This window comes from Rattus rattus, chromosome 5 (genome assembly GCF_011064425.1).
Source record: "Rattus rattus isolate New Zealand chromosome 5, Rrattus_CSIRO_v1, whole genome shotgun sequence".
NCBI classification, from domain to species: Eukaryota; Metazoa; Chordata; class Mammalia; order Rodentia; family Muridae; genus Rattus; species Rattus rattus.
In genome coordinates, this window is record NC_046158.1 from 154,579,095 (window position 1) to 154,605,543 (window position 26,449).

General features: G+C 49.6%; 1 protein-coding gene across 1 annotated transcript in view; it reads left to right on the forward strand.

Moving 5' to 3' along the window:
* The first annotated feature begins 3,245 nt into the window (after positions 1 to 3,245).
* Positions 3,246 to 26,449, forward strand: part of Jph2 (junctophilin 2) — a 65,507-nt gene continuing 42,303 nt past the window's right edge. Inside the window, exons 1-2 of the mRNA XM_032902503.1 lie at positions 3,246 to 4,091; positions 24,826 to 25,597. Coding sequence (XP_032758394.1) covers positions 3,713 to 4,091; positions 24,826 to 25,597 — 1,151 coding nt within the window. The 5' untranslated portion in view covers positions 3,246 to 3,712. The remainder of the gene's footprint in view (positions 4,092 to 24,825; positions 25,598 to 26,449) is intronic.

Below are 26,449 nucleotides of genomic sequence, written 5' to 3' on the forward strand. Positions count from 1 at the left end.
ATTAATCATAGTGGTCTGCAAAGCAGTTTGTTGTGTGAGAGTAGTAATAATAGCCAGTGTTGTTTAAGTGTTTAATGCCTTCAAGCTATTAGCCTTATTTATTTAATACTTGTGAGTATTTTGCCTACATACATATCTACCTGTGTACCATGTGCTTTCCTGGTGCCCACAGAGGCTAGAAGAGTTAGTTGGAGCCCTGGAACTGGAGGTACAGATGGTGTGGGTGCTGAGAACCAAACCTGGGTCCTCTGCAAGAACAATAAGTGTTCCTAACCACTGAGTCACCTCTCCAGTCCCCAAGTATGAACCTCTCTGGCAGAGACTCTTGTAACTCTCCCCTGGCGTGTCAAGAGGTTGAATTATCCTTAGTGCAAAAATGTTGGTCCCAGGCGAGATCTGGAGATACAGGACCTTAGCTTAGAGAGATTTGGCAATCGATCCAAAACCGTAAGCTAACTCATCTGGGCAGAACTGGGAGGTTTGTTTGTTTTGGGTGTTTTGGTTTTTGTTCTTTTAGTACTGGGGATTGAACATAGGACCTCACATTACCATGCAAGCACACTGCCACTGAGATCTGTCCCCATCACTCTTCTCATTTTTTATTTTGAGATTTGCATTTAGTTGCCCAGGCTGGCTTTGAACTCATGGTGTAGCCCAGTAGGTTTTGAACTTTAAATCTTCCTGTCTCAGCATTCTAAGTAGCTAGAGCTATACCAATAGGCACAGCTCAGAACTAGGATTCAAATATACATCTAACTCTTAAACTTCCTGCACTGGATGGCTTGTATAGAGTAAACATATGCAAACCCATCAGTGCTATCAAGAAGCCATTTCAAAAATTCACAGTGAGCCTGGTGAGATGGCTCACAGATTAAGGCTGTGGTTTCTAAGCCTGAGTTTGACCACTGAGACTCACAAAATGAAAGGACGAAATGGTCTCCCTCAAGTTGCTCCCTCAAGTTGTCATGTGACCTCCATATATGCTCTCTCTCTCTCTCTCTCTCTCTCTCTCTCTCTCTCTCTCTCTCTCTCTCACACACACACACACACACACACACACACACAGAGGGGTGGTGGGGTATGTAATAAATAAGGCACTGGAGAAATAGCTCTGTGGTTAAGAATGAGTTCTGCTCTTGCAGAGGACTCTAGTTGAGTCCCCAGCATCCACTAGGAATCATCTGTAATTCCTAATTCCAGGGGATCTAACACTTGGCCTCCCAGGGCGCCAGCACTCAGGTACACATACCTATACACCGATACACATGATTTTAAAAAAAATAAATCTTTAAAAACAAACAGATAAAATTCTCAGTGTTTTAAAGTCAGAGATGCTCAAAGCAAATGCAACCACCCAGGTCCTCTCCCATGAGGACTGAACTCCATTGGTCTGGGAAGGACTGTGCAGTCTGTGTTTTTATGATTGTAGGTGATCCTTCTGGAAAGGCTCCGCCACAGGGAGTGAACAGGGATGAACATCTATGTGTGGATCCCCTCCTGGGTACAGCTAACCTTGATCAGCATTTATAGCGACTGATGGGCTCTCCCAGACAGTCACTCTCCTACCTATTTGACTCCATTTCCTTGCCCTGCGATTGCCGAGCTGGAAAGAGTTTGGGAGAGAACGGGCAAAGTGCTTTTAGTGGGGAGCTGCCCGAGCAGGCTGAAGGTCCACCTGCCCAGGGTGCCGGCCACTTGGCTGAGATGATGGTTTGTGCGGAGACTGAGGCTGAAATGTGGACCAAAAGGACTTGGTAAGGTCAGTGACTGCATAGTCATGAGAAGCAGCAGCCAGCAGGGACTGTTATCAGGAGAGCGGAGGGCAGAGAACACAGTCTGCCCATTTCTAAAACAAGGGAATGAATGCAGTGATGTTCAGTGGCCAAAATCATCATGGGGTTTGGGAATGCGTCAGACAGACATGGTGGAAAGTCAGATCACTGTCTCATGCTCCCTTGGACCTCAGCTTTCTCTCTCTCTCTCTCTCTCTCTCTCTCTCTCTCTCTCTCTCTCTCTCTGTCTCTCTCTTCCCTCTTCCTCCTCCTCTTCTTCTTCTTCTTCTTCTTCTTTTCTTCTTCTTCTTCTTCTTCTTCTTCTTCTTCTTCTTCTTCTTCTTCTTCTTCTTCTTCTTCTTCTTCTTCTTCTTCTTCTTCTTCTGTGATTTCTAACCTTCCTCCATTCCAGCCATGCTATGAACTATGAACTAACCCCCCCCCCATGAGCAGGAAGGAGGCTGTCTTCCCTCCCCTCTGTACTCCTGACACAGGCTGTGGGCTGTGGTGGACTGAGATTCATTTTAGAAATATTCAAGATCGTTATTTTCGCAATATTCTCCTTCCCAAGCTTGCACCTAAGCGCCCACGAGGCCAGGCCTCAGAGGCTCTTGCAGCAGGAGTGAAAGGCTTTGGTGAATTTCTAGCACCCAGGTTTCCACCAACTTCCAGTAAGAAGAAACAAACCTCCAAGACAGAGAAGACATCTTGTCCTGGCAGAGGACTGTCAGCCCTGGAAGCACTTCCCATCCCCACCCCTAAACCCCCTCTCATGGGTTCTGGGGATCGATTGCACAAGTACTTTATCAACTGATCCGTCTCCCCAGCCTCCTGAACTGGTTCTTCCTACCAGGCTTCTCCCTGGGCTGAGGACCGGCTGGGAATGTGAGCACAGAACTCCAACTCATTCACGTTCGCCCGGTGGCTAGACCCTCTCTGCTCATTCTGAGTTTCACGCTTTCAAAGGCATATGTGCAACCGTCCTCCATTCCTTTCTCTGTAGGTCACTGGATACTTCAATGGGATTGGCAGAAGCACCAAAGCCCCAGGTCCTGCCAGGACATGCTCGAAGTAGTAGGGCCCCATGTCTGCCACCCCCTGCACTCTGGGGAAATGACGTGGCCCTGGATAAGACAGTCCGCTGGTCTGCTGGTCTCAGTCTGTTCTCCCTGCCTGCGGATCCTGGGGACTCCTAGATGGGAGGCAGCTCTGACCCACAGGAAGGCAAGCCACCAAGTAGCTAAGCTGTCCACATTTGGTTCTCAGATTTCCTGTTCAGCCCCCTCGGGCCAATGCCTGGGTCTGCAGGCCCAGCGGATTGGAAGCCCCCCTCCCTCCGGCTCTGAAGAAGGCTGGGCCAACCAGGGGGTTATTTTGGGAGCAGCTTCTGAGATCCAATGGCCTTGTTAGGGCAACACTGACCTTTCTATCCTGGGAGGAAGGCAGGGCTGGAGAAGGGGCGGGGCAGCTGGGAGATCTGAGCCGCACGCCCACTGGGGTGGATGAGAAGGGGGCCAGCGGCTGCTTCAGGGTGGGTGGCGGGAATTCAGCCTCGGCTGGGCTGCTAAACCGGGAATCGTCCCTCTTTGAAAAGACAGGACCCCTCAACTCCTTTCGTTGCTTTCTTAAGGAGAGCACACCGGACTCCATGGAAGCAGAACCTGGGACGCTTTGTGTGAACTTCGAGTCTCTTCGGTCTGCTTCCTTTTTAAGTTGCTGCCTTGCTGGGATGACTGAGGGGGCCTCCCAGCCATGGCACTGACCAGCGCCCCCACTGCTGACTTGGCCTTTGGGCTTTTTCTGCCTCTGCTGGCATTTTACTTTTCCCCACCTCGAGCCCGGTGCTGAGTCTAGAGGCTCAGCCAGAAGGTGCCTGGAGAGCATCAGGTACCCCTACGCCCAAGCTGGAGGACGGAGGAGTTGTCAGGAGCGAGGATGAGATGAGCGGGGGCCGCTTTGACTTTGATGATGGCGGGGCGTATTGTGGGGGCTGGGAAGGGGGGAAGGCACATGGGCACGGACTGTGCACCGGCCCCAAGGGCCAGGGTGAATACTCGGGCTCCTGGAATTTTGGCTTTGAAGTGGCAGGCGTCTACACCTGGCCCAGTGGGAATACCTTTGAGGGATATTGGAGCCAGGGCAAACGACATGGACTTGGCATAGAGACCAAGGGGCGATGGCTCTACAAGGGGGAGTGGACGCATGGCTTCAAGGGGCGCTACGGAATCCGGCAGAGCACAAACAGTGGTGCCAAGTACGAGGGCACTTGGAATAACGGCCTACAGGATGGTTATGGCACGGAGACCTATGCAGATGGAGGTGAGTCCAGCTTGGCCCACAGAGCTTGAGGGGGGTCCGGAAGAGACGGTGGGAAGCAACAGGGTAGTTGGTCTAAGATGGTATTTCCCGTGTGGCTTTAGGTAAGCTACTTTGCCTCTCTGTATCCATTTTCTTATTAGAAAAGGTAGGACAATAAAGTGGTTCTTGAGAAGACTGGCAGAAATGACGAGTGCAAGGCTGTCCTATATATAGATGTGCACTTATCAGACACTTGATAAAATGTAACGATTTCTCTTTACTCTCTAGGTATGTAAACGGATTTTAGCTTGTGTTTAGTAGAACTGGGGGCTGGCCTCAACTTTGCTGTGAAAAAAAATGTTCACGGGATAGGTCATAAGAGTGTGTGTATATATATATATATATATATATATATTTTTTTTTTTTTTTTTTTGTTCTTTTTTTCGTTGCTGGGGACTCCAACCCAGGGCCTTGTACTTCCTAGGCAAGTGCTCTACCACTGAGCTAAATCCCCAACCCCAGGAGTGTATATTCATTCATTTCTCCATCCATCTATCCATCCAACCACCGGGCATTCATTCACCCATCCGTGCACACATCCACCCATCACTCATTCACCATCTCCCATTCATTCATCCCATCCACCAAGCCATCCATTCCTTCATGCATTCACCCAGCAGCTATACACCTGTCCATCCATCCACCCATTCATTCATCCATCTACCCATTCATCCACCCATCCATCCATCCATCCATCCACCCATCCCTCTATCTCTCCATTTACTCATACATTCTCTCATTCAACACATAATCCTAGACAATTGTTCCATATCCCCAGCCTTATTTGATGCATATTTTGGTGGGACCTCCCATGTGTCAGTCATTGTGCAAATGATTAGATACAAAAAGGGCATGGACTCAGGCTTCGAAGAGAGATAGGCAGGCCAGCATCTCACTCAAACACGTCAGAGAGTGGAGGCCGAAAAGAGCAGTCTGAGGGTCAGGGGAAAGCTTTCAGAACACAACTCCTGAGCTAGATTTTTGGCAAGGGAAGTGTGATCACGAGAGTAGGAGATGGAGACTGTCCCAGCAGAGAGGGGACATTAAGAGGCTCAGAGAACATCACAATTAAGATAAAGAGGAGTTTTCTGAGACAGAGAGCACTGCAGGGTATGACTTGGACATGTTGCTTACCCGGGCCTCAGTTGCTCATCCATACAATGGGGCACTCAGGACATCAGTACTGCTCAAAGCACAGGCAGTGAACAAATACTGCCAGCATCAAAGTGCACAGCAAAAGCGCAAGTTCAGGGCTATCAGACCTTCCATCCAGCACAGTGAGCAGCAAGGGCTGCTTTAACACACTCACAGCAAAGTGTCCCTTCACGGCTACTATATGGTAGTTCATCTACTTGGAAGGCTGAGGCAGGAGGATCGTCTTATAACAGCTTGCCAATGTAGTGTTACTCTGACAAAGAAGAAAGGAAGAAAGGAGGCTAGGGAGGGAGAGAGGGAGGGAGAGGGAGGGGTCGGGGTGAGCAAACTGTAGCCACCACTGGTCAGTGACTCTTTGTGTATATATCACAAAGTGAGCGTGTTTTAGATTTATAATGATGTGGAAAATATTCTGTGACATGAAAAACAGATGAACGCCTCTATCTGACATCCAGACATTTGGCTGTTGTCTCACAGAACTTAAAGCACTTACCTGCCAATTCTCACAGAAAGCAGTTAGCAACTCCTGCAGTCTTTTTTGTTGGGACAGAATATAGCTCAAGCTGGCTTTGAACTTGTAATCCTCCTACCTCAGGCCTGGAGTCCTGGGATTATAGACGTGCTCCACCATACCCCATGGCTCCTCTGACTGGGGTATTTCCAAGACACTTTCCTGCTATGCTGAGTGACTCAAAGTTGTGGCTCTTTAGAAAATAATTACTTTTGGCATAAGAAGCCACTTGTGGGATGTAGTTAGGATTTATCCCTCTGTGCTGTGATGAAATATTGGAAAGGGGCATTCTGAGGGTGGAGTAAGGAAGCAGGGTTAAGCAACAGCAGCCCCCGGGGTGAGTTTGCTCAAGCTGAAGTAAACCGAGAGCAGCTTGAGATGCAGGCTAGGTTCATGCCTGGGCTGAGCATCTACCTTTAACTCTGTCTCTCCAGCTCCCGAGTGCACCTAGAATAGCTTATAGAACTGGATGGAAGGGGAATGAACTGAGGACAAATTCTGATGTCCTTGAGTCACTCACCAAGCCTCCAACTCGGTGCACTTTGACTCAGCAGACGATTATGTTGAGCGTGGTACCAGACACTGGAGGTTGGATAGAGAGCAAGCCTCAGTTTTCCCAGATAGAAAATGGGCACAATCCTTGCCTCCTTATAGAGTATCAGCCATCTATGTAAAAAGGTGCATGGCAGGTATGTGTCAAACACCCCTTCCTATCCCTCTTCTCTGTCTCTATGGGCTTGGAGGTCTGGCTGTGAATCACAGGGTTACACATTCCTGGGGTGAGGTGTACCCAGGACATGATGGGCTGATCTGCCAACATCCAAAAGGAGGAAACCTATTCACTCCTGCAGCCAATAGCAATAACCACCTGTCAGTGTGCCGTATCTAGTGCTAGGGACTGGAGCAGGGAGCAGACATGGTCTTCCAGAAGCTCCTGTTTAGAGAAGGAGACAGAAGCAAACCAGGAAACAAATACACACACACACACACACACACTATATATATATATATAATTTATATTAATATATTATTTATATATAATTTCTCAAGCTTACCATTAGTGAAGGAAGAGAGTGCATGAAGTAGTCTCAGATGCAGGGTTGGGAGGTCTAGAGAGGAGAGCTTTTCAAGCAGGGAGTGGAGACACAAAGACTCTGAGGTGGGACAAGGCTTAGCCTGTCCTGAAGAACAGGAATTGCAGGCATTGGCTAGGTGACCTGGGTCTGTGGGTCCTGGGTTTGAGCCCAGGTGTGTCGGGGAGCTCTTAAGGCCAGGTGATCAGAAGACCAGCCGCCCTGCTCTGCCCAGCCTTCTCCCTCCCATGAGATGCCCTCACATCCAGGGACTCTGGAGACCTTGTGGATTCTTTCTTCCAAGCCACACACAAGGTGTAACCATCCAAATTTAGATGTGGCTGCTGCTTTGGAAAATGTCTTTAATCAAGCTGTCATCGGTCCCCTGAGGGTTTGTTAAGGACTTGCCCCTTGCCCTCTTCTGGATGGCACCAAGAGGGATGTGGACCAATAAGATCCTACGATTAGGAGCAGGTGGGGGCCAGACAAGTCTGGGGTTATGACCCTGTCCCACTGGGTTTATTTCTGAGCCTTACTTTCCTCATCTGTGAGATGAACAACTTCTAATCTCTCATGTGATTTAAAAATATTATTGTTACATTTATTGGGGAGGTAACAGGGCATATGTGACCACCGCGGCATATGTACAGAGGTCAGAGGACATCTCGTTGAGAGTTGGTTTTCTCTTTCCACGGTGTAGGACCTGGAGGTTAAACTCACGTAGTCAGGCTCGCAGGCAAGCGTCCCTACACACTGAGCCAGCCATCGAGCCTGCTCATCTATCTCCCGTGGGATAAATGACAAGAGGACAGTAAACGGTAGTCGCTGTGGTTACTACTAAGATGGTCAGTTCGTTCAATAAGCATATACTGTGTTCTGTAAATCAAGCATCTTGCGTTACTGTGAAATGTAGCAAGAATGGAACGGTTGAGCCCAGAATGTAACGGGAGCCACACTTAGCCCAGCAGCAGCCAGTGCTAGGCAGAGCCAGGTGAGGGACGAAAGCATGAGGCTGGAACTCCATGCAGAGGACTTCCTGGAGGAGGTGGTGAGCTAAGCCCTGTCGCAGGTTCATAGGTGAGCTGCACGTTTGGTTGAAAGGAACAGAGTCTACAAATGCCAGGAGGCCCGCAGCTTGAGCATCTGCAATCACGCAGAGTTAAAACGTGCATCCTGTCCCGGATATTTGCCTTGCCTTATAGTCGGCTGTGACTAAACCAGAGCAAACACCAGCCTCACGGGCTAGAGGTGCCGCCATCTGATTTGTTGGGAGACAGATCAATTTAGTGGGTCAGGACTGACTTTTTTTTTTTTTTTTTTTCAAATAGAAAGAATGGTAGGTATAGAGCAGAAATGATTGGGTCTATCATGGAGAACAAGGTAAAGCGTCATTTCCCGGAAAAATGTTTAGTTAATGTTGTATGCATATACATGTATGTGCAGCAGTGCAATGTATAGACACATACATGTGTCACTGTGTGTTTTAATCCCAGGTCTCGGGAGGTAGAGGCAGGTGGATCTTGGTGAGTTCTAGGCCAGCCTGGTCTACAAAGTAAGTCCAGGACAGCCAGGGCTACACAGAGAAACCCTGTCTTGAAAAAAAAAAAGTATCATGTGTCAGAAGGTTGGAAGTCACTTGTTCTAAAGCAACTTATCCAGAACCTTCTTTGAAGGCCCTGCCATTCCCACCTCCACCCTGCTGCCCTCTCTTCCCAGCCTTGCTTTGATGGGAGGCTCAGCTCTGGCATGGGAAGGGGTGGGGGCGGGGAAGGCCCCTGGACTGGAGCCTCCTGGCCCTCCCCCTGCTATAGTCCTCATTCCTTCCCTGTCCATATAAAGTAAAGCTAAAAATAGTCGCTGACTTAAAGCCGCTGCACGTACCCAGCCCTGAAGAAGCAACTCACTGCGTGGCTACCTGGCCGCGTCCACCAGGAAACCTACAGACTGTAGCCTTTGAAAGACCCCTGTGACCCTGGCTTTCTCTTTCCTCTTCTTCCTCCTCCTCCCCCTTCTCCGCCCCTCTCTGTCTCTGCTTTAGAGACAGAGTCTCTGAAGCCCTCCGCTTCCCACGCGCTATGGTTAAGGGTAAAAGCCACTCCTGGGCTGTGATTCTTGCTTTTTAAAACACTTGACTTGGAGCCACTGCTCTAGTAGGGTGTCTGCACGTGTACAACCTGTCCTTTCCCTAGGAGGTCTTTCCTCAGATAATCACAATCATAATCAGATTCTTAAAGTAATCTCACTCAAAAATAAATCCAGTAACCAAGATGTGCCCCAGAGCTAGGTATGGCGATACACGTCTATAATGCCAGAGTCAGGAGGAAGAGGCAGGAGGGTTAGGAGTGTAAGGTTATCCTTGGCTATATAACTAGTTAGAGGCTAGCCTGGGCTACCTCAGGCCCTATCTCAAACAAGCAAATAAAGGATGCAGTTGGAAGATGGCCCCTAAGTCCACTATTTTCCATAAAACCAACATTAATAATAGTGATCTTACAGTGTTTGCCATGTGCTGAGTGCCATCCTGGGCATGTGACAAAGCCTTGTTACATTATGGGAAGTATTGTTATTACCCCATTTTGCAGATGAGAAATTTTGCAGATGAGGATTTCTGGTTAATGGGAAGTAGAGGTGGGGCTTGAAAATAGCAAGTAAGTTTTCTTTTTTTTGAGACAGAGTCTGCATTTGAACTCAGAGCTAGGGTGCAGCAAGGCTAGCTAGGGTTACAGGCATGTGCCTCCACGTGTACCTGGCTTTTAATGTGGTGGAAATCCAAACTCAGGATCTTGTGCTTACACAGCAAGGACTCTGCCAACTGTAACATCTTTGTGGATCTCTTCAAAATCACCCACAGATTTCAAAATGTTGACAGGAGACCTTTAAGTTAGGTTCCCCATGAAACTGCAAGGCCAACTGCTTGTGAAGCCCACCCACCGGAATGACAGCAGTCTCCCTTTACGAGGCTTTGCTGTGCACCCAGCTCTGTGCTAAGAGCCTTACGTGTGCCATTACTTAGACTTCTTCCTGTGCCTTTCAAATTGTCACGGTTGCTCTTCACTCCACAGCAATTTTACATACACTGCAATTCTCTACCTGAGCACGTCCACGAAAATGGAGAATGCAAACCAACATTCCACCTCGTTTCCCTTTCTCTGGGCCACGTCAGCTGCTTTCTTATTGTACCTTGTTGGGGAATTCAGTGATGCTCTGGCTTATAGAAAGCTCTCGGAACAGTTTGCCACACGCTTTCACTATTATTACTACCGTGCCCTGAGAAGACGAGGCTACTTTGTATGTCTTTGACAGCCGAGCCCAGAACCCAGGCTGCCACACTCAGGACCCAGTTTGCTTTCATCCATTTGTTTACTTGTTATCTACTTATCTTTTCCTCGCTCGTGACTTAAACTCATTTAGTCCGATGGATTCCAAACACACAAACTCAATGTCAGAACAGAGGACTGAGCAGCACAGGATGTCTCATTTTCTGAGCCTGGAGCTCTGTTCTCCCAGTTAAGTTTTAAAGAAACAACTTTCTTATTTATCCATTTGTGCCCCTAAGGATCATTTCTCTATTGTTATTCATCTGTATTCCCAACAAGGCTGACCTCTTTCTGTGACCATAGCTTTATAACAAGTCTTTTTTTTTTTTTCTTTTAAGACTTGGTCTCACCGTGTAGCCCAGGCTATCCCAGAACTTGATATGTAGCTCAGGCTATTAGCTTCCCAAGTTCTGGGATCATGTGCTGCCACGCACAGCCTAGAGTCAGTTTCAAAGTTACAGTTTGTCCTTCCTATTCAATATTCTGCTGTTGGAGGTCACTGCTTTTTCCACATTCGTTATAAAATCATCCTGTCGGTCTCTTAAAACAGAAGGCAGCTGGGTTTTCATTGCAGGTTATTAGACCTACAGATCAGCTTGAGGAGATAAACATTCTAATGACATTGAGTTTCCCATCCATGGACATGGTATACATCCCAGTTGTTGATGTTTTATTCAATTTTACTCAGGAATGCTTTGAACTTTTCAACTCCTACATTAAAAAAAAGTTATACCTATGCACCTGTTTTTACAAAACTGCCATTGCATTTTTTTAAAAAATTTGCTGGGGTTAGGGGGCACACACGTGCCACCATGTACACACAGAGATACAATTTGGAGTCAATTTTCCCCTTCCACCTTGTGGGTCTCAAGGATTGAACATAGATTGTCAGATTTCATGACAAATGCCTAAAGCTGTCTAGCCTTCTTGCTGGCCATGTATGTATGTATGTATGTATGTATGTATGTATGTATGTATGTATGTATTTATTTATTGACATGGTAAATGGAGCCTTGTTGTTGTTCTTGGCTTTTGTTTTTTTGAGACAGGGTTCCTCTGTGTTACCCTGGCTGTCCTGGAGCTCATTCTATAGACCAGGGTGGCCTTGAACTCATAGAGATCCACCTGCCTCTACTTCCCTAGTGCTGGGATTAAAGGTGTGCACCATCACCACCCGGTGGGTATCTTAAATTTTATTTTTTCACCCATTTGACACTAGTTTATGGAAACATAATTATTTTCTTCTTTATTTTTTGAAATGTTATTTTATGTCAATACGTGGGTATATGCAAATGAACACAGCACACAGAGGCCAGAGTCATTGGATCTTTCAGAGTTGGAGTTACAGATGTTTGTGAACCTCCTGGTGTGGGTGCTGGGAATGGAACGCTGGTCTTCTGGTCTAGCAGTCAGTTCCCCTACTTGCTGAGTTAGCTCTCCAGCCCTGATATAATTATTTCATGTTGACCTTAAATCCTCCTACCTTCTTCAACCAATTTCTCAATTCTAGTGGAATTTTTGCTTTTCAAATTTGCATAGAAATTCTGAGAGAATCTGATGGGTGTAGTGAAAATTTTGGTTTCTTTCAAAAACACAGGTGTTTTCATTTTAATCCTGGGTGTGGGATGGGGATACTTCAGATTTTCCACAGCAGCTGACTATGATTTGCCTGGAGCTCTAGCAGGGATGTGATTTTGCTAGCTGCAGATAGTCTTTGTGATTGTGTGATATTTGTAGTTCTGGGGACTTTTCAGAGGATATATAAATGCTAGGACTCGGGGTTGGGGATTTAGCTCAGTGGTAGAGCGCTTGCCTAGCAAGCACAAGGCCCTGGGTTTGGTCCCCAGCTCCGAAAAAAAGAAAAAAGAAAAAAAAAATAAATGCTAGGACTCCGGGAGCCTGTGGGGGTTGTTGGTTGGTTGCTGTTGGTCACTATTGGTTGTTGTTGGTCACTGTTGGTCACTGTTGGTCACTGTTGGTCACTGTTGGTTGTTGTTGGTCACTGTTGATCACTGTTGGTTGTTCTTGGTCACTGTTGATCACTGTTGGCTGTTGTTGGTCACTGTTGATCACTGTTGGCTGTTGTTGGTCACTGTTGGTTGTTATTTGGTCACTGTTGGTCACTGTTGATCACTGCTGGTCACTGTTGGTCACTGTTGGTGTTATTGGTCACTGTTGGTCACTGTTGATCACTGTTGGTTGTGGTTTGATAAGTAGTCATGAGCAAGAAAAAATTAGATATCCTGATGATGAAAATCAAACTTGTCCCAAAGAACTGGATGCCCTAACCAGCAGGAAGTAGTTTAATGATTCTGTCGCCCCCTTTCTCATCTAGCCTGTTTTCTCTCCTGTCAAGTGTCAATGGGGTGAAAGGGTAGAAGAAAAAGGATGGAGAAAGGTGGAAGAAGGAAGAACCCACAAATAGCCAAAGTCCAGCTAGAGATGGGACACACACTGTGCTTAGACTCTTGGGGTAGGGATTTAGCTCACCTAGGTGGATGCTCAAACTCCAACTGTGCTGCTTGCTGACTGTGTGGACATCAAGTAACCTCTCTGATCTTCCATTTCTCTTTTCCCACCACGAGGGTTAAAATGTCTCTCTCTCTTTTTTTTTTTTTTTAGCAGTTGAATTTTTAATTAAATCTTTATCATAAAAAGTTGTAATATCTTTTTTTTTTTATTAACTTGAGTATTTCTTATTTACATTTCGAATGTTATTCCCTTTCCCGGTTTCCGGGCAAACATCCCCCTAGTCCCCCCTCCCCTTCTATATTGGTGTTCCCCTCCCCACCCCTCCCCCATTGCCGCCCTCCCCCCAACAATCAATCGTTCACTGGGGGTTCAGTCTTAGTAGGACCAAGGGCTTCCCCACTGGTGCTCTTACTAGGCTATTCATTGCTACCTATGAGGTTGGAGCCCAGGGTCAGTCCATGTATAGTCTTTTAGGTAGTGGCTTAGTCCCTGGAAGCTCTGGTTGCTTGGCATTGTTGTTCATAAGGGGTCTTGAGCCCCTTTGAGCTCTTCCAGTTCTTTCTCTGATTCCTTCAATGGGGGTCCTGTTCTCAGTTCAGTGGTTTGCTGCTGGCATTTGCCTCTGTATTTGCTGTATTAAAATGTCTCTTAATATATCAGTTTAATACCTGCACATATGAAAATGTGAGAATGTACCTCCTTCTTATGGTGGCCCCCATATCCCTCAGGGTAAATTAACTCAGATAGCTTGAATCATAGCTTTTCTTATCTTTGGAACAATGTTTTTGAACACAGAAACCAGCCTTTGACTTTGGAAGGGTTGATAAGCTAAAACGGTGATTGGCTCAGTTCTGCCGTGTGGCCTGCCAGTGTAGACCGGACCTCTACTGGGCGTGACTCCGTTTCCAGTGTAGAATCCGCATAATTTAACCTTCTCTCAAGAATATCACGTCACAGTTCACAGCCAGGGATCGAGGTGACAGTGGGCTAAGCTGCTGTCTGAGCAGCTTCTTGCTGTTATCTGGGCACCTCCGGGAGAGAACCCCCTCAAAGAGATGAGAAAGTGGACACAATCTTTCCTCTCTGTGTCTTGCTTCCGTGACTCATACATCCGATTGGCCGAGTCCCGTGACTCATGCATCCGATTGGCTGAGTCGCAGCAGATGTGCCCTGTCCAAGGCAGGCCTTGGGGATTCACTCAGCTTGCTGGTTTCCAGGGGTTGCTAATTCTGTGCCCCCAGCAGCTGTTCCCCAGACCCAGGCCACACCCTTGTGAGGAATGTCCAGTCTCAAGTTCTGAGGGCTTCTGCTGAGAATGTGGGGTAAAAGGGGCAGGATGCCTCTTACCACAGGCCAGAGGGCTGTTTTTCTCCCCTCCTGCCCCTTCCCTAGCCAGGGCCATAGAGTAGGAGGAAGGCAGTGAGATCTGTCCTCCCTCCCTCCCTCCTGGGTGACTTCTATTTCCTCTCTAAGGAACATTTGCTGAGGGCTGAGGAACCGGGTGTGGGTGGAGAACAATTTGCACAGCCACTCCAGGGCACTCGAGCCTTTTGGGCTCTCCCTGTCAGCAGAGATGAGCACTGGGTGCTTGAGGAAACTTGAGCCCATGATAGCTGTCCACCCTGGGGATGCAGGGATGGAATGTGGGACTTGGTCAGGTGTGAGGTGTGTGCAGCCTACACGACATGCTGTTCAGGAGTCACTGTGGTCCAAATGTTTATTTCCGAGGGACTGTACAGACCCCTCCTCACGAAGCATCCGGGTGTAGCTTCCTCCAGTGGCCAGGGCAGATGAACAGCGTGTCCCCTTGACACATTGGCATGCAAGGAAGGACACGGTGTCCATATAATGTCTCTGCCAGGAAAGCAATGGGAGGGGGCATTTCGTGAAGGGTCGAATAGGCCATTGCAAGAATGTGGCTTTTAGTCTGAGAAAGACAGGGATGATGAAAGGGACTTGTTGTTGAAGTTGTTCAGTGGCTGGCATTCCACTGTTAGTACTATAAGAATAAATGAAATTAAAGATTTTCTTATTCCATTTTACGTATTTATTTTTCTGTCAGTGTGCGTGCACCACAGTGCAGAGGCCAGAGGACAGAGCTGTCGGGGCCACTTCTCTCCCACAGTGTGGGTCCCAGAGTTGATCTTAGATCATCAATCTTGGCAGGAAGCAGCTTTACCCACTGAACTGTGTTGCTGGCATCCCAAAGCTGAAGAGGACAGGATTTGATTTGATTTCATTGGCTGCCTTTTGTTCCAGGGTAGAAATGAGGCCATCTGGAGCCAGGGTGGTGGTGCGGTCTATTTGTGAGTTTAAGGCCGTATTCATGATGTAGGTGAGAAGGGCAGAGGCCTGGACCACCAACACCAAGATGGTAAGATGTGGTACTGTGAAGGGAGGACTGGTAGGTTTCTGATGATATTGTGGCTGGGAGGAGTGAGAGAGCGAGAGAATAAGAGAGAGGAAGAGAGAGGAAGAAAGAGTGAGCATGAGTGAGAGTGAGAAATGGAGGGGGTGTGTGTGTGATGGTTCCAGCATTTGTGTGAACCAAGAAGAAATGGCCATGGGTTGGGTGAGGGTCAGGAGTGGAGTGTCTGGCACATGGGTGACAGATGCTTGCTAAGACATTCTCGTGAGCCTGACAGTCATGGGCTGCCTCTGAACTCAGACCCTCTCCCTAGACCCCTCTCTCCCATGTACTAAGTTAGCTCTAGTCTAGAGCCTCAGTGTTGTTGGCAACCCTCAGTGTGCTGAGCTGACCCAGGTCTGGCCAAGGGGTTTCCACCCAGACCACAGGCCTTGGGCTGTCCGCACCCAGCCAGTGTGGCTGAGTTAATCCTCAGCTTCTTGTGTGAGCTGTGGGGTGTCATCCGGGGCAGCGGCCCTACATGTGGGAGTGGCAGAGCTCTGAAGGCTAAGGAGACTTGGCATCTATGGCTGCAACCTGACCCTGCTCTGGGAGCTGTCACCAATTCTTCCAGCTCTTCTGCTCAGCGCTGTCTGTTGGTGATACCAGGAAAGCAGAGACTGTGGGGCTTTGATGGATGGAGGCATTTGGAAACCACGGGAGGGACTGCCATGCCAGCCTTGCAGGTGAGGCAGAGAGCAAGGCCTCAGGACCATTGTGGGGGAAATAACCACGCTGGCCAGACGCTAAGCGGAGGGACTGTTGAATGATACGCAAGAGCCCGTGGGACACAGGATTCAGAGGCCGACCGCTTACACCTCACATGGAAATGAATCACAGGCATGCTAAGGGCACAAAGCCATCTGGCAAGCATTTATGGAGTGCCCACCCTACTGTGTTCATTCTCAGAGACAGGAGCAATGGCCAAGTGGTAAACTGTCAGTCTTTCCTTCCACCTCATGAGCATGCACTGTGTGTAGCAAATGGCCAGGACCAACCTACGTTGTTGACAGTAGTCTCGCCTGGGGAGACAAGACAGCATCTGTCCACACACTCCCTTGTTTGGGTATTTTGCAATGAGTCTGAGTGCTAGCTCGGCAGCACACAAAAGGTACGTCTGTGTAGACAAGATAAGATAAGATAAGGTATGTCTGTGTAGACGAGATAAGATATCTTCGAGGTGCACAAAGAGGCCAGAGTGTATTAGTTACTTCTCTCTGACTGTGTCAAAACACCTGACAGAAGCAACATAAGGGATGAGAGGGGGTTTCCGTGGCCTGTTTTCTCTTAAGGGGTGAGGGTGGGGGTGGGGCTGGGAGGTGGGGCTCACAGTTTGAGGAGGAACAGTCCCTCAGGTGGCGAGGGCTGGAGTAGCTTGGCTGACAATGGTAGGAATTTGCCAGGTGCCTTGTTCACATCTTGGCATATCAAGGAGTTGGGGCTGGGAAGGAGGCAGGGGGCAGAAGCAAGGCCCACTTCAAGCCGCCCACCCACCTCCACCGACCAAGCTCCCCTTCCCTCCTCCCGTACTCCCGAACACAAAACATCACTGGAGACCGAAAGGTTTGGGATGGTGAGCGTGTGGTCAAGAGGGCCACTGAGATAGATTACTGGAGAGTAAGGGGCTTAGTAGAAAAGTTATTCTTGCTATGGACAGACAGACAGACAGGCAGGCAGGCAGACAGACAACAGTGTGGCAGGGACTCTGAGCACCAGAGACAGAACATGTTGAGGACTCTGAAGACAGGAAGTCCATATGCACATTGGCAGAAATGGGAGCCTCTCATTCCTTTCTGAGGATGGGGGAGGTTTCAGTAACTGGTACCTAGACTCTCTGGATCCCAGGCAGGTGGCAGGGAAGGGGATGGGCTGGACTGGGAAGGGAAGGCAGGCTGGGATGTGTGGCCACCATTATCTTCTTTGATGTGAGTAAACTCACTTCTCTGGGGAGAGTCATTGATATCAGGAGGTCTGTGAACTAGGGACTGACAGGCACTGTCTTAACAGGGCGCCTGTCAGGATCCTCAAGATGGGAGGGAAAGGCTACCCCCGGGGCTATGGCCTAGGCAGCTGGATTCTAACATTACCTTCTTACAGGGACTAGGTGTTCCAGCACATGAGTCGTAGGGGACATTTGAGACTCAAATCCTAACAACATTTCCCAGAATCTAGACTCAGGGTCCTTCTTCATTTCTTCCTGTTCTGTGACACCTAGCTCTTGAAACCAACAAGACAGGGGTGAGTGAAGCTGGAAATATGCTTTTCTGGTCTCAGCTGAGCTACTGCCTGGCTGTGTGGTCTTGGACAAGTCACTCATTGTCTATCTGAGATTCCCTTTTGCAAGGAGAACATGGCCACATTTATCCTTTCTGCTTGTTTTTTTGAGACAGAGTTTCTCTGTGTAACCCTGGCTGTCGTGGAACTCACTCTATAGACCAGGCTGGCCTCCAACTCAAAGATCCTCCTGCCTCTGGCCTCCAGAGTGCGGGGACTAGTAATTCCATACAACATTAACTTACTGGCCGTATACAGATGTGGCGAGGGACGTAGTGAGACTCGGTTAGCATCAGCATCGTGGCTGATGAACAATGCCTGAGGTGGATACAGCGAGGGGCAGAGGTGGTACTTTGCTTCTTTAAAATGCTCTCCAAGTTCCACTCCAGCCACGACTTTTCAGAGATTCTCATACCCACCAGGTTGCCTGTAGTATGGGGTACGTGTTTGTAGGAACCAACCAGCTGAGAGCCCATATTAAATGCTGGCTCTGAGCCAGCTTTTGCTGGTTCTCGAAAGCCTGAGGATATGTTTTTAGGAGAATTTCAAAGTGACTGTTCAACCCTTGGTAGCGTGACCAGCCAGGGAGGGAGCATTTACACTTCGGAATGGTGCAAAGCAAAGTTTGTTTGCTTTTCCTCAAGAGTTGGCCCACAAACATGTCAACTCAGTGTCCTTGTCACCAGAGTTAGGGTCACCGGCCCTCTCAGTTTGCTCGGAACTGTCCTAGTGTTAGCAGGACATGTCGCCTCTGAGGAATCCTTCTGTTTCAGTTCTTTTTCAGTCATTTTCCGACATCAGTTACTTTCCTCGTTGCTGTGAGAAAATGGCCGACCGAGACAACTCAAGGTTGGAAGGTTTGCTTTGGCTCATGGTTTCAGGGGGTTCCATCCACCACTGCAGTCAAGACAGGATGGAGTTCAGAGTAGCGGGGACGCCAACTCCTCAGTAGACCTCAAAGCAGACAGTAGGAACTAGGGGACCTGGTATAACCCCCGAGTCCTGTCTCTAGTGACATACTTCTGCCAACTAGGCCCTGCACACCTCCTAAAGGCTGTCCTTCCCAAGAGCACCACACTATCTGGGAACCATACACTCGAAACATTAACCTGTCGGGAACACTTTGATTCAAACCATGTATTTTTTTGTCAAGTGAGGAAAGCCCACACTTGTGGAGAGATGGAGGTCTCTGCCGTAACCTTTGCATGACTTGCAGGAGCCCTGAAAAGATGATATGTCACGTTCCCATGTGCCCTTCAATTAATTTGAGTGTCCACTGAGTGCCTTCTCTGCGCTGGTCCTCGTGTGGTGTGCTGGGTGTATGTGTGGGAACGCAGATGCAGCCTTGCCTTAGGAGTGTGCGTTCTAACGGCAGAGGTCCGGGGTCAACGGTGGCTATGTTACAGACCGAAGAGGAGCTGGAAGGGAAAGGAGATGGGAATTCGGGCTGCTGTGGCGATCGACTGGAGAAGAAGGCTTCCCTGACAGTGTAGTTTGTGCTGAGATCAGAAGGAAGAAGAGGGGTCGAGCCGACAAGGAGCCATGCTGTGTCTGGAACAGCAAGTGCAGAGACCTGGCGGTGGGAATTGAACCCAAGCACGCCTCCTTCTGTGAAACCCAGAGCTGGCCTCCATCTCTTCCTGGGTTCTCTCTGTCCTTCCTGGCTTCAGTTCATCTTTACAGTTAATCCTTTCTGGGCCAGTATTTCCGAGAAAAGACTCTGACCTGCCAAAAAGCTGGCCTTTTGGTAGGGGTAGCTCAGTGCTAGGGCACGTGACCAGCAGCACACAACCTGGGTTCCATCCCCAGCACGGGAGCAAAAAGAGCTAGCCTTCAAGGGACACTTCTTGCCACCCACCAACCCTTATGGAGCCCCCTCCGTGTGCCAGCTCCCCCCACCCCCCGCACAACCCATGTACCTCTCTTAATCTTCAGTCAACTGCCTTCCCCACTCCATAGCTCTCTAGACCTTGACTCTTACCTCTCTTCTGGATCACTGCTGTGTCTGTCTTATTGTGTGTGTGTGTGTGTGTGTGCGTGTGCATGTGTGTGTCTAGTTGAATCCCAGGTCAGAATCTTTTTGGTCCGTCCCTGGCATGTAGTCCACATGCTCGTGGGCAGAGACAATGTCCATTTGGGTCCCTGCTGTACTCTGATGTATCTTTGATGAATGCATGTTCTGTAGCTATTACTTAAGAGCAGTCAATGACACTCATCACCTTCACTTCATAGAATGTCAGACACAAGGCTCTGCGGGCTTAAGTAACTAATGAGGGTTTCAGAAATACTCAAGGTGAGAGTCAAGGCTGTCATCCACACTCCAAACTAACGGAGAGGAGCAAGGGTGGGGAGAGGGCTGGATGCAGGCTCTGTCTACCTGGTAGACAGGACTGTGTGTTCTGTGTTGGCTCTGATCATCATTCCCAGAGTTTGCACCGCTGAATCTGGAGCTGAATACTGCCTGCTTTTAGTGCCTCTCTCATCCTGGGTTGAGAAGGAAGTGGGATGTGGGCCCTGTTCCTAGGCCAACGTAACAGTGCGGTCAGGAAAACATAGTCATACATCAATGCTTGCCAGTTACCGCGTCTCAATATCCAGGACAGGATGCACGTTTTAACTCTGCGTGATTGCAGATGCTCAAGCTGCGGGCCTCCTGGCATTTGTAGACTCTGTTCCTTTCAACCAAACGTGCAGCTCACCTATGAACCTGCGACAGGGCTTAGCTCACCACCTCCTCCAGGAAGTCCTCTGCATGGAGTTCCAGCCTCATGCTTTCGTCCCTCACCTGGCTCTGCCTAGCACTGGCTACTGCTGGGCTAAGTGTGGCTCCCGTTACATTCTGGGCTCAACCGTTCCATTCTTGCTACATTTCACAGTAACGCATGATGCTTGATTTACAGAACACAGTATATGCTTATTGAATGAACTGACCATCTTAGTAGTAACCACAGCGACTACCGTTTACTGTCCTCTTGTCATTTATCCCACGGGAGATAGATGAGCGGCTCGATGGCTGGCTCAGTGTGTAGAGACACTTGCCTGTGAGCTTGACTACGTGAGTTTAACCGTGGAAATAGAAGACCGACTCTCAACGAGATGTCCTTTGACCTCTATACATATGGGAACGGTGTTGGATGCTGAGACCGCTGTGGGAATGAGTTAGAGACTGTTCCTTTCTGCCTGGAAGCTAACGTCCCACAGGAGAGGAAAGGCTTATACTGAACCAGTCACCATGGTGGTTAGTTCATGTCACTTGGGGAAAGGCATGCAGAAGGTGATGAGACTGTCTTTGTTAACACTCAAGGAAGAGTTTCAAGAACTCTCCCTGCATGGTTTCTCATTTGATGCTGAGGTCTGGCATCAAAGATGGCCGTGGGAGAGAGAGGAGAGGTGTGGGCCAAGAGAGAATGCATGAGCTTGGGGGCAGGGTGGCTCATGTCTGTAACCTCAGCAATTTGGAGGCTGAGGCAGGAGGATTGCTGGGAGTTTGGACCTAGTCTGGGCTGTGCAGAGTTCCAAGCCAGCTTAGGCTATCACTCAAGAGCCTGTCTCCAAAAAAAACAAACGGAAGCTGGAGAGATGGTTAAGTGCACTGGTTTCTCTTCCAGAGGACCAGGACTTGATTCTTACGATCCTCATGGTAGCTCACAACCCCCAGTAACTCCAACCACAGGGGACTTCTGGCTGCTAGGCACAGCATGCACATGGCACACAGATATAAATTCAGGCAGTAAATGCGTACCCATAAAATATAAATAAAATCCCCCCAAATTGCTGTGGGGCATGGCGGCACATGCCTTTAATCTCAGCACTTGGGAGGTGGATCTCTGTGAGTTCAAGGTCAGCCTGATCTACACAGTAGGACCCTGCAGCCAACAAGGACAAAGGTTCCGAGGTAGGAAGAAAACTGAGTAGAGAACAGATCAAACTGAGGTGGCCATGCCAGGCAGTTGGGGACCTCAATGGGTCCCTTAGAACAATGGAGCGCCTTACGCACGGGGAAGCTCTCCTGCCCAGAGTGCTTTCAGCCAGCTAACTGCCTGCAGGGAAGCTTTTCTCTGCAGATGTGGGCCTCCTGTCCTCAGGGAGGACCGCCCGCCCGTCTCAGACACACAGGGAGCTGTCCCTTCCATCCCCTGATCCCCCTTCCCAGGGCCTTGTCACTATCAATATCCCCTGGGTGTTGGTGACTCTTGCTGCATGCCTGTAAGTTTCCTAATATAGCCAGACTGTTTCATTTCCAACAGGCAGCCAAGAGTTGCTCCCCGTCACAGTCTCAGGTTTTCTTGGGCTTAAAGGGGCCCTGTCAGCCCATCTCAGGCCAAATTTTAGCTCCAGGTAGGTTGCTGGATTCAATTTCACAAACTTCTCCAAACCGGAGATTAGATGTCTCCTCTGTCCCCATTTCCCGGCTTCTCTGTCCTGTTCAGGATCCTTTCTATTTTCTCTTTCCCCTCATTCTCTTTGGAGAAACAGGAGGAGCGTAGCTAAGCATGGAGTGTGGGCTCTGGCAACACGTGAGCTATGTCATCCCGTATGTCTTTCATCCTTGCCGAACCTGAACTTTTGCTTCAAGGTTTTTTGTTTGTTTGGTTTGGTTGTTGGTTTTCTTTTTCCTTTTTGTTTGTTTCTTTGTTTGTGTTGTTTTGTTTTTCCCCCCTCACAGATAAGGCAAAAAGAGAACAAAAGTTGAACGGACTCATTTCGTTCAGCTGTGCAATGTGTTTGCATCGAGTCCCTAATCCTCATTTTTCTAATAATAAACAAAGCAGACAGAATCCTTGCCTTTACAGAGCTTGCCGCCAGTGAGACAAATGAACGAAAGGAGAAGACACCTTTGTTTCACATAGACTGGAGCTGAGGAGGGGGTAGACAACTCACATGGGAAGGATATTCCTTCAGATAACATTGTCAGGATTGTTGGCAGGAGTGGAGGCTTGAAGACAACAGGGGAGGGAGCCATGTAGGTACCTGAGGGAAGAGAGAAGGGCACTCACAAAAGTTCCTGAGGTAGGACCCCTACTGGTCTGGGAGAGGAACGCCCAGGAGGCTTCTATGCCTAGAGAGGAGTGGGGTGGGAGGGTGTCGAGATTAGAGGAGCAGCTTTAAAATTCAGGAGGCTCTTGTGGGTCACCAGGGCCTCAGCGTCTCCTTGGAATAAGAAGAGTCAGATGGGGCGATCCGTCCGCATATTTGGACAGAGCCCCTCTGAGTTGCTGACCAGTTGCTGGCAGAGGATGAGAGCTGAAGCTCCAAGCATCACCCAGTCTGAGTGAGGATGCTGAGACGGGGCCAGAGTCTAGACGGCTTGCATGTTTCCTGGCGGATATTTGCAAAACACTGCTGGGCACTGTTGTTTGTTTGTCTGTTCGTTTTTCTGAATTTTTCTTAAATTTTATTTATCTAAATGAAAGCCACCTGCTTTGGTAATGGAGCCTTAAGAGGAGGTGCCTAGTAGGAGGTTTTCAGGTCACAGGGACACGTCCCTGGGTTTTGGAGGCTCTGTTTTGGGGATGTTCTTGTCCATGATCTGTTGGCCCTTTTGCTTTTAGGTCTGTGATAGGCTCAGTGTAGGTGGGAGAGTAATGCTGCCCACTTCAAGAAGAGAGAAAGGACACACCCCCATGGCCTCCCACAAGACCCCACCACCTCTGAATAGTACCATCCCGTGTACCAAGCCTTTACCACACAGATATGCGAGGGACTCTTAAGATGAAGCAAAGGCGCTGACTGGCCACTTTAGGGCAGTGGACTTTGATGTCATACATTGGTGCTCATGACAGCTCTAGAGGTAGACCAGAGGACTGGCTTTCAGTGATACAGGGAGGGAGGGAGGGAGGGAGGGAGGAGGGGAGGAGGAGGAGAGAGAGAGAGAGAGAGAGAGAGAGAGAGAGAGAGAGAGAGATATCTAGGGGACATCTGTCTCCAAGCCAACATCTGGAACCGGAGTGGGGTTAAAGTCTTCATGACAGTGTTGTGTCAGCTTCTTCACAGAGCTCAGGTGACCTCAGCACCAGTACAACATGGATCAGGGTCATAGCATGGATCAGGGATCTTTCAGTTTTCCAGAGTTAGAGTAGTAGGAAGTGATCGCTCTTTCTGATAAGAAAGCTGAGACACAGAGAGGTCAGGTTAGTTGCCTAAGGTCACACAGCAAGGCTGGAGACAGTCCTTGGAGTCTATATGCCTCTCTACGTGTGCAAGATTTGAATGGCCTGCTGCCACACACTCATTCCGAGAGCTGGAGTGCTCGTGTCCACATGGGCCCTTAGCTGCTGGCAGCTCCTGTCCATACCACCAATCTGAGCACTAGGTCGTCTGTGGTTTCAATTTGATGCCCATAAGCCCAACTCACTGTTTCCAATGCCCTAGCCTTGTACCGCAACACTTGTGTGGCCTCACCTTCTCAGAACTCCATGCTGCATTCATGTCACTTCCGTGGGACCATGGACACTTGGCTTCCTGTGTACACACTGCATCACACACCTGTGATCTCATGTAGTCACACACACACACACACACACACACACACACACACACACCTACTTCATGCTTCCCAGCATTCACCCTGCCTGCAGACTTGCTATTTTATCTGGTCACGACCCCACTAGTCACATCACCTTGGGCGATAGGGCAGCTGTGCATTCGTTCTGCGTACCAGTGGGGCCTTGCCTGGCCACACTTCTTCCCCGCTTCGGCCCTCTGATGGCCTTTCGTGATCATTCAAACCTGCACCACAGTCTTATGTTACACAGTCCCATTGGGTTTTTCTCAAACGCTCTCAGTCAGGCTGCCTTGCACCAGCCCTTCACATCGACCATGCCCCACAGTGCCCCACGGAGCTACCATTTCTATACCTCTTTCAGGTAGAGTTCACAGCCTGACCTGCTCCGATAACTACAATGTAACATACAGAATCACACACTTCACACTGTTGCAAACCCGTGACCTTAGCATGTTCCCACCATGGGAGTGTTTATACCATCCCACCCATTTCATCCACCCAGCACCGGGGCCTGGACTCATCATACAGCCTCACACTGACTCTCTGACTCACCCGAGGTTCCCGCCAGTGGGAATAGCCACACCTCCCCCTCTGGCTTGCCCACTCTTACGTGCTCTCTCATTTCCAGGTACACAGAGCGGAATGCACTCTGTCCCTCTGAGGGCCAAGCTGTCTTGGTGCTCTCTGGCCTCACCCACACCTAGGTCATTGCACTCTGTTGGCCCTGCCTGTAGCAGCATACTCTGATAGCCAGGCTGTCCTCTGAGTCCCATCCCTGCCTTGCCCATAACCCAGGTTATAGCATGCCAGGATCCCTACCTTCATCTTCCTGAGGCCACTCCAGATAGGCACAGGAGTATGCACTCTTTGTCCCTTGAATGGCATGGGTTCTCTCTGGACCCCACCCCTCCTTGTCCATGTCGGGAGTCACCAAGTCCCCGCCATCTAACTGACACGGCTTTCTTTGCCCGCTCCCCGCAGGGACCTACCAAGGCCAATTCACCAACGGCATGCGGCATGGCTACGGCGTGCGCCAAAGCGTGCCCTACGGGATGGCAGTGGTGGTGCGCTCCCCGCTGCGCACTTCGCTGTCCTCGCTGCGCAGCGAACACAGCAATGGCACAGTGGCTCCAGACTCGCCGGCGGCAGACGGACCCACGCTGCCCTTGCCCCCGGTGCCGCGTGGCGGCTTCGCGCTCAGCCTACTGGCCACGGCCGAGGCTGCGCGTCCCCCAGGGCTGTTCACACGAGGCGCACTGCTGGGTCGACTGCGACGCTCAGAGTCACGCACGTCGCTGGGCAGCCAGCGCAGCCGCTTGAGCTTCCTCAAGAGCGAGCTGAGCTCAGGAGCCAGCGATGCCGCGTCCACCGGCAGCCTGGCCGAGGGCGCCGAGGGCCCTGACGACGCGGCTGCACCCTTCGACGCTGACATCGACGCCACCACCACGGAGACCTATATGGGCGAGTGGAAGAACGACAAACGCTCGGGCTTCGGCGTGAGCGAACGTTCCAGCGGCCTTCGCTACGAGGGCGAGTGGCTGGACAACCTGCGCCACGGTTACGGTCGCACCACGCTGCCCGACGGCCACCGCGAGGAGGGCAAGTACCGCCACAATGTGCTGGTCAAGGGCACCAAGCGCCGCGTGCTGCCGCTCAAGAGCAACAAGGTTCGCCAGAAGGTGGAGCATGGGGTCGAGGGTGCGCAACGCGCAGCAGCCATTGCGCGCCAGAAGGCCGAGATTGCTGCCTCCAGGTAGGTGCCCGGTGGAGACCGACAGCCTAGGAGGTTCCGAGCCAAGTCTGGTCCTGCATTTCTCTACTGTGCGAGTCACCCATGCATCTGGTTATCTACTCGCTTGACCATAGTGCCTCGGTCATTCACTGAGCGGCTGCCACCCTATCCCAATCCTTGGCTTTTCTAACAAAACCTATAGCCAGGTTTATAGCCATGTCTCAAAGGCCATCTTACTTAGCCACTCCACCATGCAATCACTCTCCCACCTCGCCATGCTGTCACCCACCTATACTAGCATTCATTCATTCATTCATTCATTCATTCATCCATTCAGCAAGCCTAGCAGTCACCCACCCAGACATCCTTCCAATGCCTTCACAATTTTGACACTCAAACGACTCCTCCATTCACCTAACCCTTTCATCTATCCAAACACTTCCTGTTTCTCAAGGTCTTTAATATCCACCTGAGCAAAGTATCTGTCCACACAGCCACACTCGCCCTCATCCGCTAGCAGACTTCCCATCCCCTTTCACTCCCCTGGCTGTCTAATCTCCTACCCAGCCACTAAAGAAACTACTCACACATCTATTCCACCCCTTACCCGTCCCTCATTCACCAAACACCGCCATTCACCCAACTACGCCATCCATTGTAAAAAAACAAGTAACGAATCCGTCCACTCACCCACCATTGCTCCCAGCTACTTCCGTTCATTCAGCCACCCAGCCACACTTTTACTCATAGGGTTATCCACTCCCACTCCCTCAGTGACCACTCCACCATCCGGCTGTCTAACCACATCCACGCCTAACCATACCCCCATCCAACCACTAGTCACACCCCCATTCACTCAACCCTGCTCACCTA